This window comes from Lytechinus variegatus, chromosome 1 (assembly GCF_018143015.1).
Source record: "Lytechinus variegatus isolate NC3 chromosome 1, Lvar_3.0, whole genome shotgun sequence".
In the NCBI taxonomy this organism is placed as follows: domain Eukaryota; kingdom Metazoa; phylum Echinodermata; class Echinoidea; order Temnopleuroida; family Toxopneustidae; genus Lytechinus; species Lytechinus variegatus.
Genome location: NC_054740.1, coordinates 22,186,788 through 22,206,513, shown reverse-complemented (window position 1 = coordinate 22,206,513; position 19,726 = coordinate 22,186,788). Strand labels below are relative to the sequence as shown.

The following is a 19,726-nucleotide window of genomic DNA, read 5'->3' as shown; positions in this document are numbered from 1 at the left end:
GGGGTGTTTCACAGATAATTAAGTCTGACTAAAAGTGATGCATAGCAAGATGCGCATCTGGGTCTGAGAACATTTAGTAAAACTCTATGATCTCCCTCCATACTTTAGCATTATGCTTACCTCTCCCTTTTACTGGTAAAAGCCTAGCAAAAAGAGGGAGGGTGAATTGCTGTAACATCTCAGGAATGATCTTGAATAAATGAAATCCAGTAGATAAGAATGCTATCAAAATTCCTTTTAGCTTATTCTTGGTCAGGATTCAAAGATCAGCTGGGGTTGAGGTCATCATGACATGTTATATCATGCTACTAAAGCTTATCTTGAGATGTAATCAGTTACTCAGTCTTCATCTTTTGTCATATCAATCCAGCCATTTGTTTCTTCCCTTTTAAAGCTTTCTGAACAATCTATTCAACCCAATATAAAATGCCTTGTTTACACAATCAAGAAACAGGCAATTTACCCATCTGATTTTCAACGTTCCTTTACACACCTCATCTAGAGATGGCATAGCAGGTTTAGCAATAGTGCAAGTCTTGTGACATAATATCATTATCTTCTTGCATTCATAGAGAAGAAGTTTTATTGCTCATCAAACCAGCCATATGAACCTCCTAAAATATCTAGTCATCTGATTCTTCCCATCTAAAGCAGTATATATCAGCTTCACAGTACTCCAAAGTCTCATTCATATGATCAGTTTCTCTTCTGTATTTCTCATAATAGTTCCTGTTTTATATTTGTCATCCGGTTGTAAATTTCTCATGGCCTATCTTTGATATTTTGTCCTTTCTTCCATTTCTTCTTCCCTCCCTTAGATTTGACGTTTCCTCCAGTTTTAATCTTCTCTGATGGTTTCTTTAATGCTGAAGTAAGATCCAATTCCTCTGAAGTTTTTAATGACTTTGACCTGCATCAAACATGAGATAATAACTATCATTAATAAAAGAATATATAGTTTATTTATATAGTGCAATATCTATAGGCCTATGTGGGCTTTAAGGCCACTGCACACCTTATGACCCAACTGGTCTACGACTGGCTTAGAACTGAGTGAGGGGAGATGTCACGTCACAGCTCTTGTCAGCTGGAGAGTTGCAGACCGATCAGAGACAAGTCACAAGGAAGATCTAAGGATTTGACAGGTCAAATCCTTATGACTGAATCGAAAGCTCAATCCAACTTTCAGCCATTCAGAAAGAAGAGTTGTACGGCGCATATATGAAATACAACGCGCATACACTGTAGTAAGCGCCATTTTCTCAATTGCTATGGCAAAAAGCGCATGTATGAGTCCGCAGAAAGCATGGTAGTCAGATCACAAGGCGCGCAATGTCAAGGCTTATGACCACCCTGCCATTCATCTCCCCTCACTCAGTCGCAAGCCAGTCGTAGACATATTACCCTGGCTATAGATAAGCTGCTTGAGAGCCACAGGTAATTTCCCCTCATCACAACCCTAATTTCCCCCAAATGATCTGCTTTGGAGCAACCATCCTTTCTGCAGTCCTCCCAAGATCTGCCACAAAAAATATTTAAGAATATCTAAAAAAAAATTCTACATACAGTAGAATGAGAATATTTGCATTTACCGCATAAATGCTCATTGCGCGAAAAAGGTAGCCATTGAAATTCAAGAAATAGCCAAATGTTGTTTTCCCCAATATGAGTAAAAAGTAGCCATTAACTAAAGGCTACCGCACACTTTACAACCTGAATCGTCTGTGACTGGCTTGCGACTGAGTGAGGGGAGATGAATTCAAAGGTAGTCATAAGCCTTGACACCGCACATATTGCGATGCGACTGCAAAGTCGTCTGCGACTCATGCTTGCGTGTTTTTTTTTTAGCTTTTTGCAACTGAGAGAATGCGGTTACTACTGTATATGCGGGTTGTTTATCATATACGCGTCGTGCAACTCTTCTGTCTTATTGGCTGGAAGTTGGATTGAGCTTGTGATCCGTCATAAGGATTTGACATGTCAAATCCTTATGATTTTCCTTGCGACTTTGTCTCTGACAAGAGCTGTGACATCACATCTCTCCTCACTCAGTTGCAAGCCAGTCACAGACCAGTCAAGTCATAAGGTGTGCTTCAGGTGACAAGTCATATGCTGTACTGTAGACAACAAGGTATTCATGAATTAAATTCTACCAGATATTCCATTACTTCACCTGGGTTGAGAGTAACAGGTTTAGAGGACCTGTTCTTAAGGTAAATCATACAGTTGGTGTCCTGTTGTAAACACATGTGCTTCATTTACATCTATTGTACTCCTCGTTTCCAACTCACCTAGGAACAATATCAAGCTCTGCATTATCTAATGTGAATCGTTTCCAACTCACCTAGGAACAATATCAAGCTCTGCATTATCTAATGTGAATCGTTTCCAACTCACCTAGGAATATCAAGCTCTGCATTATCTAATGTGAATCGTTTCCAACTCACCTAGGAACAATATCAAGCTCTGCATTATCTAATGTGAATCGTTTCCAACTCACCTAGGAACAATATCAAGCTCTGCATTATCTAATGTGAATCGTTTTCAACTCACCTAGGAACAATATCAAGCTCTGCATTATCTAATGTGAATCGTTTTCAACTCACCTAGGAACAATATCAAGCTCTGCATTATCTAATGTGAATCGTTTCCAACTCACCTAGTAACAATATCAAGCTCTGCATTATCTAATGTGAATCGTTTTCAACTCACCTAGGAACAATATCAAGCTCTGCATTATCTAATGTGAATTGTTTTCAACTCACCTAGGAACAATATCAAGCTCTGCATTATCTAATGTGAATTGTTTTCAACTCACCTAGGAACAATATCAAGCTCTGCATTATCTAATGTGAATCGTTTCCAACTCACCTAGTAACAATATCAAGCTCTGCATTATCTAATGTGAATCGTTTTCAACTCACCTAGGAACAATATCAAGCTCTGCATTATCTAATGTGAATTGTTTTCAACTCACCTAGGAACAATATCAAGCTCTGCATTATCTAATGTGAATTGTTTTCAACTCACCTAGGAACAATATCAAGCTCTGCATTATCTAATGTGAATCGTTTTCAACTCACCTAGGAACAATATCAAGCTCTGCATTATCTAATGTGAATTGTTTTCAACTCACCTAGGAACAATATCAAGCTCTGCATTATCTAATGTGAATCGTTTCCAACTCACCTAGGAACAATATCAAGCTCTGCATTATCTAATGTGAATCGTTTTCAACTCACCTAGGAACAATATCAAGCTCTGCATTATCTAATGTGAATCGTTTTCAACTCACCTAGGAACAATATCAAGCTCTGCATTATCTAATGTGAATCGTTTCCAACTCACCTAGGAACAATATCAAGCTCTGCATTATCTAATGTGAATCGTTTTCAACTCACCTAGGAACAATATCAAGCTCTGCATTATCTAATGTGAATCGTTTTCAACTCACCTAGGAACAATATCAAGCTCTGCATTATCTAATGTGAATTGTTTTCAACTCACCTAGGAACAATATCAAGCTCTGCATTATCTAATGTGAATTGTTTTCAACTCACCTAGGAACAATATCAAGCTCTGCATTATCTAATGTGAATCGTTTTCAACTCACCTAGGAACAATATCAAGCTCTGCATTATCTAATGTGAATTGTTTTCAACTCACCTAGGAACAATATCAAGCTCTGCATTATCTAATGTGAATCGTTTCCAACTCACCTAGGAACAATATCAAGCTCTGCATTATCTAATGTGAATTGTTTTCAACTCACCTAGGAACAATATCAAGCTCTGCATTATCTAATGTGAATCGTTTTCAACTCACCTAGGAACAATATCAAGCTCTGCATTATCTAATGTGAATCGTTTCCAACTCACCTAGGAACAATATCAAGCTCTGCATTATCTAATGTGAATCGTTTTCAACTCACCTAGGAACAATATCAAGCTCTGCATTATCTAATGTGAATCGTTTTCAACTCACCTAGGAACAATATCAAGCTCTGCATTATCTAATGTGAATCGTTTTCAACTCACCTAGGAACAATATCAAGCTCTGCATTATCTAATGTGAATCGTTTTCAACTCATCTAGGAACAATATCAAGCTCTGCATTATCTAATGTGAATCGTTTTCAACTCACCTAGGAACAATATCAAGCTCTGCATTATCTAATGTGAATCGTTTTCAACTCACCTAGGAACAATATCAAGCTCTGCATTATCTAATGTGAATCGTTTTCAACTCACCTAGGAACAATATCAAGCTCTGCATTATCTAATGTGAATCGTTTTCAACTCACCTAGGAACAATATCAAGCTCTGCATTATCTAATGTGAATCGTTTTCAACTCACCTAGGAACAATATCAAGCTCTGCATTATCTAATGTGAATCGTTTTCAACTCACCTAGGAACAATATCAAGCTCTGCATTATCTAATGTGAATCGTTTTCAACTCACCTAGGAACAATATCAAGCTCTGCATTATCTAATGTGAATCGTTTCCAACTCACCTAGGAACAATATCAAGCTCTGCATTATCTAATGTGAATCGTTTCCAACTCACCTAGGAACAATATCAAGCTCTGCATTATCTAATGTGAATCGTTTTCAACTCACCTAGGAACAATATCAAGCTCTGCATTATCTCATGTGAATCGTTTTCAACTCACCTAGGAACAATATCAAGCTCTGCATTATCTAATGTGAATCGTTTTCAACTCACCTAGGAACAATATCAAGCTTTGCATTATCTAATGTGAATCGTTTTCAACTCACCTAGGAACAATATCAAGCTCTGCATTTATCTAATGTGAATTGTTTTCAACTCACCTAGGAACAATATCAAGCTCTGCATTATCTCATGTGAATCGTTTTCAACTCACCTAGGAACAATATCAAGCTCTGCATTATCTAATGTGAATTGTTTTCAACTCACCTAGGAACAATATCAAGCTCTGCATTATCTCATGTGAATCGTTTTCAACTCACCTAGGAACAATATCAAGCTCTGCATTATCTAATGTGAATCGTTTTCAACTCACCTAGGAACAATATCAAGCTCTGCATTATCTAATGTGAATCGTTTTCAACTCACCTAGGAACAATATCAAGCTCTGTATTATCTAATGTGAATCGTCTTCAACTCACCTAGGAATATCAAGCTCTGCATTATCTAATGTGAATCGTTTTCAACTCACCTAGGAACAATATCAAGCTCTGCATTATCTAAGGTGAATTGTTTTCAACTCACCTAGGAACAATATCAAGCTCTGTATTATCTAATGTGAATCGTCTTCAACTCACCTAGGAACAATATCAAGCTCTGCATTATCTAATGTGAATCGTTTTCAACTCACCTAGGAACAATATCAAGCTCTGCATTATCTAATGTATATCGTTTTCAACTCACCTAGGAACAATATCAAGCTCTGCATTATCTAATGTGAATCGTTTTCAACTCACCTAGGAACAATATCAAGCTCTGCATTATCTAATGTGAACGTTTCTTCTTCTTCACTCTCTGAATCATAATCCTTGGATTTTCCTGAAGAAAAAAAAATAAAAGCAAGGATTACAAAAGGGCTTTAAAAAATCATGTTTTCTTTAAAAATTTAACTTTGAAATGAAAAGAATTAAATGACAAATGACAAGAAATTTGAGTGTTCCGATAATATCCCAATATTGCAATAACATAATTTTTTCACAATGTTATTGCAATATTTACCAGAATTTGAAGGGAAAATTACTTAAAAACTTACAAGGTGGGTTTGTTCAAAATAATTGACTAACAACAATAATAAACAACAAACATGCATAAATGAATTGTATGATAAATTACTTTGTGTAAAGATAAATGTCAGATTTCTGGGATTTTAATATAGTAATAATTCATAATTTGACTAAGCTTCAAAAATATGATAGATAATTATGAACAAAGAAAGATACCATCCCATACCTTTTCTTTTCTCTTTAGCTACAGGTTTTATCACAATCTCCTCTTCTTCTTCTGATACTATCCCTTCCATATCTTCATCCTCCTCCTTTCCATTCTTTTCTTCCTCTTCATCACCATCATCATCAAACCAAGAGTTTCTTAACCCTTCTCCTATCTGTCCCAAGCCAGGCTTTTTGATCTCTAACTTGCTGGATCTGATCAGCAGGTTAAAGAAAGAAACATCGGGGATTATCCTATTTAGAGAGTTACAAAAACTTTTATCATTCCAACTAAAGTTTAGTTTTCATTATTTTTCCTTTGCATGACATTGCATATTTAGGTCATATGAGCTGTAAAAACCATGACGAGTATTGCCCCTGTGAATAAAGGACCAACCAACTTCACATCCCTCTTGTTTTGATTTTAAATAAAACAGATGCGGAGATTGGGGTAATGAAACAAACAGGTGTTTTGGCTTGGTGGATACATCTCCAGACTTTGAACCACAGGGTCAGAAATTCTTATTTGTAGATTGATATTAACAATTGTGCACTGTGGCTACGCACCAATTCATTTGACATACGCTTCAAAGATTTTGATGACGGAAACTGCATTTCAAGGCCTTAACAAACAAGGCCGACTTTTGATCATATCACAACGTAAACACTGCTGTCATTCACGTCTTGCAGATATATGAGTATGCACAATTAAAGGCACAGTAGGTATCATGCAATATCATGAAATTCAATAAAGGATACACTTGTTCAGGTGGTTCAGTCGTCTCCATGATCTGATTGACTTCATCTGCAATGTCTGACGTATCAACGGTCTGTTCAGGAATGACTCGACTTGTGATTGATTTCTTTGGATGGGATTCAGCAAAACCAAACTTCTTACCTTCAGCTCTGTTTGAAGAAAAGGAAAATAAAGAAGAGAAATATATATCAAACAATGCTGGAGTCTGTAAGCTCTGATTCTATGTCAAGGAAATAATAATAAGTCACATTAGAATTTTATCTTTCAACTAATGTTAGTTTAATGAGGTTAAAAGCTTTAATTTTTGGAACAGTTCCCAAGCACATTATGTGAAAGAAAAAAAAAGTGAATCCTTGTATTTCATAAGCCAACCTTATCTTAAAACCATGACCAATCAATATAACTTGTTAGTACCAGCTACCTCCATGATACTAGTCATTGGCAAATTTTTCTGTTACCTTGAATAAATGACTCATCATGTGATATTTTCAGCCTATCAAATGACAAGGATCAATATCACCATTTTATAATATGTAATAACTCATCTTGCTGTTTTACTTTTCTCTAAAGCTAGTTTGATGAGGTCTGTAAAGCTCTGGTTCCGTGTCAGGGGTAATAATAATAACTCACCTTGCTGTTTTATCCTTCTCCAAAGCTAGTTTGATGAGATCTGTAAGTTCTCCTACTTTTACCACAGCAATCTGACAACATCGCATGATCTATATAGAAAGAAGATCATGAATTAACCCAATCACTACCTGGTTAACATATAGCAGATTCTACATTCAAAATTTCTAATAGACTTCATACAGGGTCAAATGAGATATGATAAGAAAAATATTAATATACTTTAAATATTAAAAAAATGTAGATAATCAGGGGAACTTGGAGAAAGACATGAACTGAGTTTGTACTTCTCTAACATAAACCTTATTGTACCAAAGCAAAGTTTACAATGTTTTGATTGTTGGTACCTTCCAAAATATAAAAATTGTTTATAGCTTACAAAAGCACACCAATGATGCAATAATCATTTCATCTGTCTACTTGATGGCAAAACATTATCAATTGTAAGATAATTTCATTCCTAGAAAGATAACCATATATTACATGGAGATAGTGCTGTAATTTCTTTATCAGTTATATCGTTTATAAAATATGTACATTACATGTCAGCAAATGACAGATTTCTGTATTTAAAATCAGATGATAGAATATTAAAAAACCCGATTTGTTGTTCTCTTAAATACAGCTCTAAACACATATCAGTCACCAGTTGTTAGGTATTATGTACCTAAATTTAACATGAAGTGAAAAGTAAATTTTGCTCTATATACTATAAGGGATATAGGGAACCCCCCCCCCCCCCTCCCTTGCCCCACACATCCTGTTTCTATTCAGAAAGTATTTAGGTTTATAAGTGGTTAGCAATTATAAAGATAATCAATAACCATTTACTTTAAATTGAAAGGATTAGAGTCTGTATTGGGGATTATCTGGAGATCAGGGATTCATTCATTGCCTTCATTCATAAGAGCTAGTAAATTGGAGGAATAAATTATCCAGGATACAAAGACTTGAACAACCAGAGAGGGATCACATTAACACATTGTACATGTATCTCCAAGATTTTCAATAGAATCTTAGCAAACTATCTAATTTTTTAGAAAACAAAAACGCTCTTTCTGAAGTCCAAGCAGGTTTTAGAAAAGATCGTAGGTATGAAAATAATATCTTCATATTAAAGAATATTGCTGCTAGCTGTCTTTCTGAAGGGAATCCTCTGGGAAATAGTACTGAATATTACTTTCGCGAGCCCTGGCCCATAGAAACCAATTTTTTTTTAATACTCTTCTTATTTCCTGCTAATTGTTTTTGGATTAACATTGCACAATTCATGTGTTTTTATGGCTGAATATATAATATCAATATTGATATTGTTTATGAGACCTGTAAACTGGATGTAATTCATCCATTTGTCAGCAATTTTCAGTTTTTAATAAAACATTTTAACCAATTGAATCAAATCAATCATTCTTACTTTTGTGTATGTGTATTCTAACTCTAATACACACTTGAACTCATACTCGGTCTCGATCTCTACTCAATAACCAGGCATGTCTGCTTGGCTTGGAGTTACATTCACAACTGACTTTATTCTCTATACTAAACTACAATATATAATTCACTGTATATAGTTACATAATATTCTGAGGAAGGCAAAGTGATAAGGAAAGTATAAACAGATGGAGTTGAACAAGAGGTTGTTCATGGTGGGGGTAATACTAGTCTGCTGGGCAAACCCTTCACTCAAAATAAGGGTCTGAATGTGCAGCCTACTCATGCCTTGTGTACTGAAGGCTCTCTATGTGCTAGTCTTTGCGTGGAGGCACACTTGTTGATCAAAGTTCCAATGAGGGTCTGTGCCTGCAGACTAGGGTAATACAGCATGGTCATTATTTACACAACTGGTCTAGGGTGGAAACGTGATGATAGTGAGCTTATGAATGGAGATGGAAACAGTAGTTGAGATAATGAGGCATGAATTAATAGCATGATAAAATGACAGAATGAAAGGATGGTTTTATGAAGAATGAAATGTGTTGTATGAACACAATACTTACCTGTTCTTTAAGTATGAGCATACTTCCTGTAACCTGCATAGTACAGAGCTCTCTATGAACATTCATACCAACGACCATTGTACCTTCCATTACTCTCTCTTCCTTCTCCGTTGGATCAACAAGTAATCGAGACCTATGAGGATTAAAGGTAAATGCTAGTTTTGGTAACAATATCAAAATGAGTTCGTACAGAATCCAATAAAATGACCATCAAAGTGTCTGTTTGTATAAATGAAACACATGTGCCAAAGGATTCTGGAAGAAATTGTATAATTGCTGAGAAATCAGCAAATAAGCACAGGATTCGGGTAGAGCGTCGGGCCCGACGCTCTAAGCAATAATTATACATTGTCCCACGTGCGCTTATCTGTGTTGGGGATCTTCGGTGTGAACATTTTTCAGCGTAGATTTCAAGATTTCACAAAATTCAGTTAATGTAACTGTACCAGAACTAGATCCTCGATGATATACTGACAATTAAGCCTTGTCTTACAGACTTTCTCATGAAATCAGTGTTTACTGCAAATACTGGAATTTCTCTTTAAAATCAAAATAGTATTCATCACAGAGATATACCACAAGTTATTCCTACAGAATAGATTAAGATTAATATTATTTTTGTAGCTTGTATAGCTCACAGTAAACATTCATTTTAACAAGTATCCTCTTAGTTGTGAATTAAAAGTATAGCAACTGATTGAATAATTTAATAGGATGTATATACCACAAACTATTCCAACAGAATAGAGATTAAGATCAGGATTAAGATTAAGAGATTCAGAAACACTATTCCTTTCCCATTGGATCAACATGTAATCTCATCCTGTATGAAGATAAAGTAATCAAATAATTAGCAAAGCTATCATAGAGCAAATTGGTTAGCCCATGTCAAATAAGTCAATTAGACTATCTGAGTAGACTAACTGGTTGTATACCTAGTGAAAATATAATAAAGTACTACTCACCCTTGGTGATAGAATGCAAATGTAACACAAACAGGTATATGATGAACATTAAGAGGGACAGGATCACGATCTTGAGGAGAATGCTACAAGAAAAACAATTATTTCAGTGACAAATATTGTTTAATATGCTCAACTTCAATTTGGTGGTTTCACAGTACGGTCTGCCAACTTTCGGTTACAGTGGACTGACAAATTTCTAACTTCTTTATTAATCACTCAGGCGCAGGCAGCGCACTTTGCTAGTGTAGATACACTGTAATGTGACTGTGTGTATGTTTACCATCCACTGCATTGCCTAGTCTGCATTTTAAAAATAGCGGACCCAGCTGTTTTACGGCAAATGAGGGTCAACGAACTATAAAATTATTCAACTGGTTGACAGGTTATTCAGCAAGCTGGTCGAGTTGCACCACGCTGGTCAGCGCAGCATAATTGCTAGCATGCAGCACGCGCTACAAATATTAACTTTGATGTTGAGTTTTTCCCATGAGGCATTGCAAATTTTGGCATGTTTGCTGCAACTGATAGTTGGTGCATCGTATCATGAATCCACCACATTTATAAGCAATTTACTTCCAGCAATGATTTCCCCCATCATTCCCAAATGCAGAGAAATAACACTGAAAATCTTTTTCTCAGAAGTGTCTCACAACTTTTCATACCAAATCCACAATGTATGTGCTTCAAAATGAGACATGGCTTCTCATGTGATGATGTGAAAATAGCTAATTCCAATCGGTCTGCTTTCTAATTTGAATTTAATATTGGTTTCTGAATAGTCATTGTAAAAGAACACACTGTATATTTCATGAATGCTTTCAGCTCTGAAAAGTTGTCAGTCAATTAAATTGACCACAGTGACAGTATCACCTGTATTTCTCAGCAAATGAAAACTGAAGATTTCATAGACATTATTACTAAATGATGATGTTCAAGAAACTGTGCTCGGAGAGAAAAAGATAAAAATAAGAAGCTTCCTGTTGGAAAACAGACAAGGCTCTCGAATTGAGGAACATTTAAAATTCATGATGGAGCTCATTATGCAGAATCTTCTCTCACTTAACAAGACTTAGTGATAAATCCAAGCTCCATAATAACTTGTTTTTTAATCTGAGGAAAGGATGAGGATCTACATTCATTTAACAAGTGGAGCACATCTGACAGTCTTGCCTGCATTACACAATTCAATACAGCAGCAGTATTGACTTTGAAAACAACTATAAAAATAATAATAAAAAATTATTCACAAAAAACAATCAATAATATAATTACACAATACTACATTCATTGACCCTAAATGACATTTGACCTTGATCATGTGACCTAAGCCTTGTGAGGGATGAGCAGTGGTACTTGATTACCCCTCTGCCCACATTTCATTAACTATATCTACAAATTTTCAAAGTTATGGTGGCACTTAAAGTATTAAACAATTACCCCAACATGGCCAAAGTTAATTGACCTTGGTCATGTGACCTGAAACTCGCACAGGATTTATAGTGAGAATTGATCTCATGTTCAGGTTTAATGAGCTAGCTCCATAAACTTTCAAAGTTACAAAGGTCATTCAACAAATACCCCAACCTTTATGTATAGGTTTCATGAAATAGGTCCATATACTTTTTAAGTTATGATGACATTTCAAAAACATAAACTTTGGTTTAAGATTTTGATCTTGATTCCCCAACATGGTCCAAGTTCATTGACCCTTAATAACCTTTGACCTTAGTCATGTGACTTGAAACTCGGACAGGATGTTCAGTAATGCTTGATTACCCTTATGTCCAAGATTCATGAACTAGGTTAATATACTTTTTTAAGTTATGATATCATTTCAACAAGTGGAATGCCTCTGGCCGTCTCACCTGCATCACGCGGTTCAATATAGCAGCAGTGCTGACTTTGAATACTACTCTAACTCACACAAGATGTTCAGTGATACATGGACTCTTATGTCCACTTTTTATGAACGAGACCAATAAACTTACAGAGATATGATGGTTATTCAACAAAAAAACCCAACATGGCCATGGTTATGATGACATTTCAAAAACTTAACCTCAGGTTAAGATTTCGATGTTGATTCCTCCAACATGGTCTAAGTTCATTGACCCTAAATGACCTTTGACCTTGGTCATGTGACATGAAACTTTAATAGGATGTTCAGTAATACTTGATTAACCTTATGGCCAAGTTTCATGAACTAGGTCCATATACTTTCTAAGTTATGATGTCATTTCAAAAACTTAACCTCAGGTTAAGATTTGATGTTGACGCCGCCGCCTCCGCCGTCGGAAAAGCGGCGCCTATAGTCTCACTCTGCTTCGCAGGTGAGACAAAAACCTAACTTTTGGTAAAGATTTCAATGTTGACAGCCCCTATAGCCTCGCTCTGCTATGCAGGCAAGACAAAAACTTGAAACATGATTTTTTTTTTGTTCTTCTTCTGATTTGTAACTTACGATAGTTACACTCTCTCCTATAACTGTCACATCTGGTCTTCTGAAGTGTGAGAGAGCAGCGATGGCTGCTATGCAGGCTGAGTCTAATATATTACCATCATGGTTCAACACATGCACATCTAGTCTTATTTTCCAAACCTAAGAAAAGAAATAAATCAAGTATAAAACAAACATATAATAAAAAGAATAGAGCCAGATATCACAAACTAAAATGCTTCCATATCAAATATGATTGAATCTTCCAGACCTTAGAAGTATCATCCTATTATTGTTATCTGTTAATTTAAACATTGGTTTTCTCTTCCTTCTTTTTTATTAAACAATTGGGGACCGTTTGGATTCAAGCAAATTATAAGATTCAACTGCCTAAGACAAAATCAAAGCTTGATCAAAAACTATTAAATTTTCTAAATCATTTCTCTTACTTTATTTTTTTCCAAATTTTATTGAAATGTTTTTCATCATCTGCTGTAATCTTCAAAGGGCTCTGCAGCCTATCTCGAAGATGAAATTAAACTTGGACGCACGTTATTGAGGAATATTTTCAAGGTGATTTTGCAGAAGCTTTTGGAAGCTGTCAAGCAAAACTGCATTAACTATTTGAAGAGTGAGTTTATTCCATTCAGGTACATATCGTTGGGTAAAGGCAAATTTATCAATATTGCCTCTTGGACAGTATGTCTAAAAACATATGATTTTTCCTAGTGACAGTGGTGCTTAAGGAAAAAAATTTGTCTTGGGGTATTGCAGCAAGGTCATTACACCATGCTGAGTCTGCTTTCCATAGAAATATTATGATAGACAGATAATAGCGAAATAAAATTGTTAATATCGATACAAATCGCTGTGTGTTGTTATAACAATGTTGTGGCCCAGTGGATTAGTCTCTGGACTTTGAAACAAGAGGTTGTGGGTTCGAATCCCAGCCATGGCGTAATTTCCTTCAGCAGGAAATTTATCCACATTGTGCTGCACTCAACCTAGGTGAGGTGAATGGGTACCTGGCAGGAATTTATTCCTTGAAATGCGTGTGCGCTGTAATCATAGTAATTACGGCAGCCAAGCTACAGCTGGGGTAATAATATCCAAGTCCTTTGGAAGCGCATAGAGACATTATTCATAATTGTGATATGCGCTATACAAGAACTGTTTATTATTTATTATTATTATTATAACAATTTGGTCAAACAAAATATACACAATTTAAATATTACCTAAGCATTAACATGTATGGTATTCAACAGCATTCCATAACTGGTAGGTAAAAAGAGACTCACCGTTTTACCAGGAGTATCACATTTTTATGAAACACTGTTTATATAGAACTCACCTTTTCACCAGCAACAATGCATAATGATTCAACATCTAAAGCTCTTGAATCTTTAACAGTCCTTTCCAATAATCTGTTCAGTTCTACTCCATAATCTGATAACCTGAAAGATTATCAAGAGAAGTGAAATATATAATTTTTCAATCATACTTTATTCATGATTAAACACTCAAGGTAACAATATTGATATAAAACACTCCCTGAATACACCAGACCATAGGAAGACATCCCCTTAAATTCTCCAAAGAATCATAAGATTGTGTTTAGCTAGAGATGAACTTAAAGAACTTGAATCCCCATTTCAGAGATTTATGGGGATTTATAACACAGAAGTTTGAGGCAGGGGAATAATGGATGAGTAAAAACAAGAAAAAGGAATGTGGCACATTTTCCATATCTATATTGAAACGAGCTTTACATGACGGTATATAACAGAAATGTATTGGGGTAATGTTTCAGTATGTTTTCCTCATTTCTACATTAAAAATATGGTATTATTAAGTTATTTCAATCTATAAATTAAATTTAAAAAGCCAATATGCCACAGCCAGTTTGAGCAGCATCAAAGCTTTAAACTACCCATGTATTTACTGCTTCCTAACCAAGGATGAACATTTTGATCATGTTGTCTTATGAAATAGAATGATAAATAATTATCTACCACTATTTGCAACATACATCCAACAATATTTATGGAAGAGACAAATAATTAAAGTATGGTTCCAAGCGTTCCTGTTCTTAAAAGAAAATCAAAATCATATAATTCTGTTTAGCCCTGAACCAAACTTCTAATGTATTTCCAATTGATTTTTGAAATGACAGTATAAAAGCTATTGCATCACACTTGGACCAATGGCATGATATTCATAGTGTCCTTGGGCTCAATGCAGTTCAAATTCAAATTTGAAGATAGCTAAACACAACAAACACATGTGTACAATGCATTACAGAAGACAGTAATGGTGGTCTCTGCACCTCCTCTGTCTACTGACCTACCATTAAGTCCAATTGACATTTAGCCCATTTACCACCCCCCCCCCATATCTACATCTACATGTGGTTTCCAATCCCGTCTTATATCCACTTGGTCTAATACCACTTAGTCCACAATGTACATTTATAGATGAACTTTCTTGTGTATCAAATTTTCATTTCTCAAAATCGAAAGGAATAGAAGGCAAAGTGGAAATAAGGCCATCTGGGATAAGACGAGAAGAGTATTGAATCAAATGTAGATTAGACCAAACAACAATTACACCAAATAGTTTTGGGCCATTACTATCTGACATTAGACTAACTGCTTATAGACCGAGTGAATATAAGCCTAGAAGAAGTTGCTTACCTTCCTGCTTCAAATGTAGTTGATGCCATAGGTGAGAGTTCAAGGTTCACAAAGAGTTGACCTTCATTTGGTCTGTTTTCTTTAGGTTCAACAACTTCACATGATACCTGGGCTAAAATCCTACATTATTACAAGTAGCAAGAACAGGAAAACTTCATAATGAACATCGGTCAACATCCAAAATTCATAACAATAACAAAAGATAAATATAAAAACATCCAGAAAGCAAAATCTGTGAATAGACTTTATCTCATCAAATATTTTTTTCATATTACCCATACTTTTTTTTCCACAACAGATTTTGTCCTGCTTGTTCAGCTATCACATTATCATATTAAAAGGTCAAGTCCAACCCAAGAATATGCTGACTTGAATGAATAGAGAAAAATCAAACTAGCATAGTGCTGAAAATTTCATCAAAATCGGATGTAAAATGAGAAAGTTATGACATTTTAAAGTTTCACTTTTTTCACAAAACAGTGATATACACAACTAGGTGAGTCAGTCGATGATATCCATCACTAAATATTTCTTTTGTTTTTTATTGTTTGAATTCTATATTTCATTTTTTATAGATTTGACAATAAAGACCAACTTGACTGACCTACATAGTATTTAACAATGCAAATTCCACATGTTCAGGGAGGAATTAATCGTTGTAATACTTGACAATGAGGAGAAAATTTGAATATTTCATGTTTCATATAATCAAATATAATAAAATACAAAAGAAATAGTGAGTGGATGACGCTATAGCCTCCTCATTGCATACCAGCCAGGATGTGCATATAACTGTTATGTGAAATTAAGCAAAATTTTAAAATGTCATTACTTTCTTATTTTACATCCGATTTTGATGAAATTTTCAGTATTATGCTTGTTGGAATTTTCTCTTTTATTCAAATCAACTTTTTATTGGGGTGGACTTGTCCTTTAATAATATTATAACGCATTTATGTAGCATCATCTAGTAGCCTCTTCAGACTTTTCAGAGGAGCAATGTTACTCTAGTTTCATATATATACTGATGTAAAAAATTCATTTGAAAAATACATGTATATGCATATATCTCGAGTAATCTACAAATCACTTTTAAACATTATTCCCTTTATTTACCATGCAACAGCAGAGTTACTTATTTTATATCAATGTGCCTGTTATTGTTAATCTACTTTCTTCTTATTGAGTATAAATATAGAACTGGGCCCCGCTTTACAAAGAGCTGTGATTGATCCAATTGACCGTATACTATGGGAAGCTAGCAACGCCAGCAAATAAAAATGCATGTTTGTTAATTTTTATTTCTACATATGATGTATTCATGCACTCATCATTGTTTTTCGGTGTGCTTCCTCTTTGTTTACAGAACACAATGTGTACATTTCCTGTAGGAAAGATTATGACATTGTTGGGTTTCAAATGGTTAAGATTGATTGGATCAATCACAACTCTATGTAAGACATGGCCCTGAAGTTTAATTCATACTTTACCTTGTATCACCCATATGAACCATACAACATCCCCTCTCTCCACCAAATTCTATCTTGAGCCTTCTGTAATCATAAGGTTGACGTCCATCGAGTCTCTAATTTAAAAAAAATAAGGTAATGAAATAGCATTTGTGCTTATATCTTACACTGAATCATATTCTCACTCACACAAAGAACATCTAAACATTACAACTACATGTATTTAACCAATTCAAATTGCGGTCTGAAACAGTCTTGTACATGTACGTGTTCAGTCTACATACATGCAGCACAACACACACATTTAAAAGTCTTTAAAACATAATTTATTGTACAAATATTAATACTAGTAGTTCAACTTTAATGATAAAAAATGTCCTATATTTCATAATAATCCTAGTGATAATTACTTTCTCATTCACCAAAGTGCTAAAAGATGTCGTTTTGAGCATATTTTTTGAGGCCTTGGATTGGTGCAGAGTAAAAAAATGTAGCCCATCAACTTTTTTTGTTATAAGTAAAAAATATACTCTGAAGAAATCAGTTTGTGCCCAGATGTCAGGAAACTGCCACTCGTTAGACCTTCATCCATATAATCGTGGTAAGTGCTTGATTTCTGTTTTAACTATTTATTCGGAGAATTATTTTGACCATACTTCACGCTAGTCAGGCGAGTATGGTCATACACGTAAGGTCCTGGGCTCCCAGTTCCCTGGGTTAGCAAAAAACAAGCTTTTGGTAGTAAGTAAATAAATCACACAAAATAATGATAGTTCGATTTCCAAGAAGACATATGTTTTGTATATTGACTTTTAAACTTGATATTTAAAGAGAAATTCCAGTAGTTGCAGTAAACACTGATTTCATGAGAAAGTCTGTAAAACAAGGCTTAATTGTCAGTATATCATCGAGGATCTACATCTGGTACAGTTACATTAAATGAACTTTGTGAAATCTTGAAATCTACGCTGAAAAATGTTCACACCGATGATCCCCAACACAGATAAGCGCACGTGGGACAATGTATAATTATTGCTTAGAGCGTCGGGCCCGACGCCCTACCCGAATTCTGCGCTTATTTGCTGATTTCTCAGCAATTACACAATTTCTTCCAGAATCCTTTGGCACATACGTTTTATTTATTTATACAGACACTTTGGTGGTCATTTCATTGGATTCTGTACAAACTCATTTTGATATCGTTACCAAAACTAGCATTTACCTTTAAGCTCCATGTTGCAAAAGATATGTGAATCACCTAACAGGCAATGCGAGCGCAAAGCGAAAATTTTATATAGTCTAGTCTCTAGACTCTAGTGACATGAAATTTTTTTTTTTTCCAAGACAAAGTTTCCTCTCATCTTATTTATTCACTCGTCTTCTTCCTCTTCTTTTTTCTCTTTTCTTTTTTTGCTCCGCCAATAGGGGGACCCGGGCTCCTCGCCCCCCTCCCTGGATCCGCCTGTGTAGATATAGTCAATCTTGTACACAGATTCATTACTAGACCATACACATATTTGAGAGGATGGGACTAGGTTGACAATAAACTTAGATCCTGCGTTTATTAACGCTATTGTGATAAAGTTAAAGACTTCTACCTGAGACTCTTGGATCGCCTTAAGAATAAACGCTTCTTCTAAATTCGAAAATACTGCCATAATGCTAACATAGCTCCGGCATTCGCAGATTTTTTAGACTAAGATATTTGCGAAGTTCCGTCAATCAATCTCACGTGCACAGTTCGTAGAGCTGTATGTTATGCTGAAGAAATCGACCACAAGATCTGGAATAACGTCAATACAGTAGGTACATGTATGGTGTAGTCGAGGAAAAAAAAAACATCGGGTGGAAAACAGAATGAAATAATCTGTTTCTTTTCTTACTATAGACCTAGATCTAGGCCTAGTATTTTTAACGAATGGAGCAATATGTTCAAGGCTCGCTCACCTCGCTAGCTCGCCATAGGCTTCCAGTCTCTCAAATTATCACACATTCCTTGAAATACGTTTTCGGGCACCATGTTTTCAGTCTTTCAACTACCAAAAAAAAATGCTCGCACTTAATTAGACGAGAGCGAGAGAGAGAAAAAATGTACTAACATCACCTCCATGGTAATCTTACTTTTTTCTTCTTCGATTTATTAAGTAGAAAACGCACCATTTCATTTATTATTTGTTTGTTTTATTTCCGTACATAAAATAACAAATACAATTAAGTACATATACATATAACATGAGATGATGAGGCCAATGTTAAGATAAAATAATACAAAAGGTAAGGAATAAAGTTAATTATACGGCTGGTAATCCATATTCAGCTGCAATTATGTATTGCTGCTGGTCTTCCATGGAGCAAGTTTACTTACAAAATAGCTATGATTACCATAATGTAAAGGAAGTTGACCATCACTATAGAAGTAAAATCATTAAAGCCCAGCTTGCTTGTTGCCCTCATAAATGTCAAATTATATTCAATGTAAATTTCCCCATATAACAGTATACAAGTTTATCACTTTTTTATTTAATTTGCCAAAAACGATAATGTGTTATAGGCATATGCGAAAACAGGCGGAAATCATTTCCATGAGAAAAGATTCCTCAGTAGTTAAATTCTTATCCCGGGGGGCCACTAGTCTGCTATGAAGACTCTGAATGGCTCGTGAGGTGGGATCTGCTACTGGTTTGCGAAGCAAACCAGCCTGAAAGGGTGAGCGAGTGGATACCATGCGCGACCATGGGGTCTCGAAAAGCACACTAAACACGTAATTTCCATATTCTGAAAATGCACCCCTTAACAAGTATTGGCGTGTGAAACCCTACCCTTAACAAGTATTGGAAACAA

At 35.3% G+C, this 19,726-nt stretch overlaps 1 protein-coding gene across 1 annotated transcript; it reads right to left on the bottom strand.

Annotated features, from left to right (window-relative positions):
- LOC121409311 (exosome complex component RRP45-like) lies at nucleotides 1-18,649 on the bottom strand. Its single transcript, XM_041601241.1, has 12 exons — nucleotides 18,484-18,649; nucleotides 16,907-17,001; nucleotides 15,417-15,536; nucleotides 14,075-14,177; nucleotides 12,745-12,882; nucleotides 10,284-10,366; nucleotides 9,319-9,451; nucleotides 7,325-7,413; nucleotides 6,697-6,843; nucleotides 5,960-6,153; nucleotides 5,467-5,548; nucleotides 1-910 (listed from the first exon to the last, which is right to left on the bottom strand). Exons 1-12 carry the CDS (start codon nucleotides 18,541-18,543, stop codon nucleotides 763-765), a joined length of 1,392 nt encoding a protein of 463 aa, XP_041457175.1. The 5' UTR covers nucleotides 18,544-18,649; the 3' UTR covers nucleotides 1-762.
- Between the last annotated feature and the right edge of the window lie 1,077 nt (nucleotides 18,650-19,726).

Excerpts from the sequence above, each read along its gene's own strand:
- LOC121409311 (XM_041601241.1), bottom strand. The coding sequence starts at position 18,543 with ATGGCAGTATTTTCGAATTTAGAAGAAGCGTTTATTCTTAAGGCGATC. Across the intron at positions 17,002-18,483 it reads AGGCGATCCAAGAGTCTCAG|AGACTCGATGGACGTCAACC; the intron begins GTAGAAGTCTTT and ends TTTTTAAATTAG. Across the intron at positions 9,452-10,283 it reads TTTGCATTCTATCACCAAGG|GTCTCGATTACTTGTTGATC; the intron begins GTGAGTAGTACT and ends TAATCCTCATAG.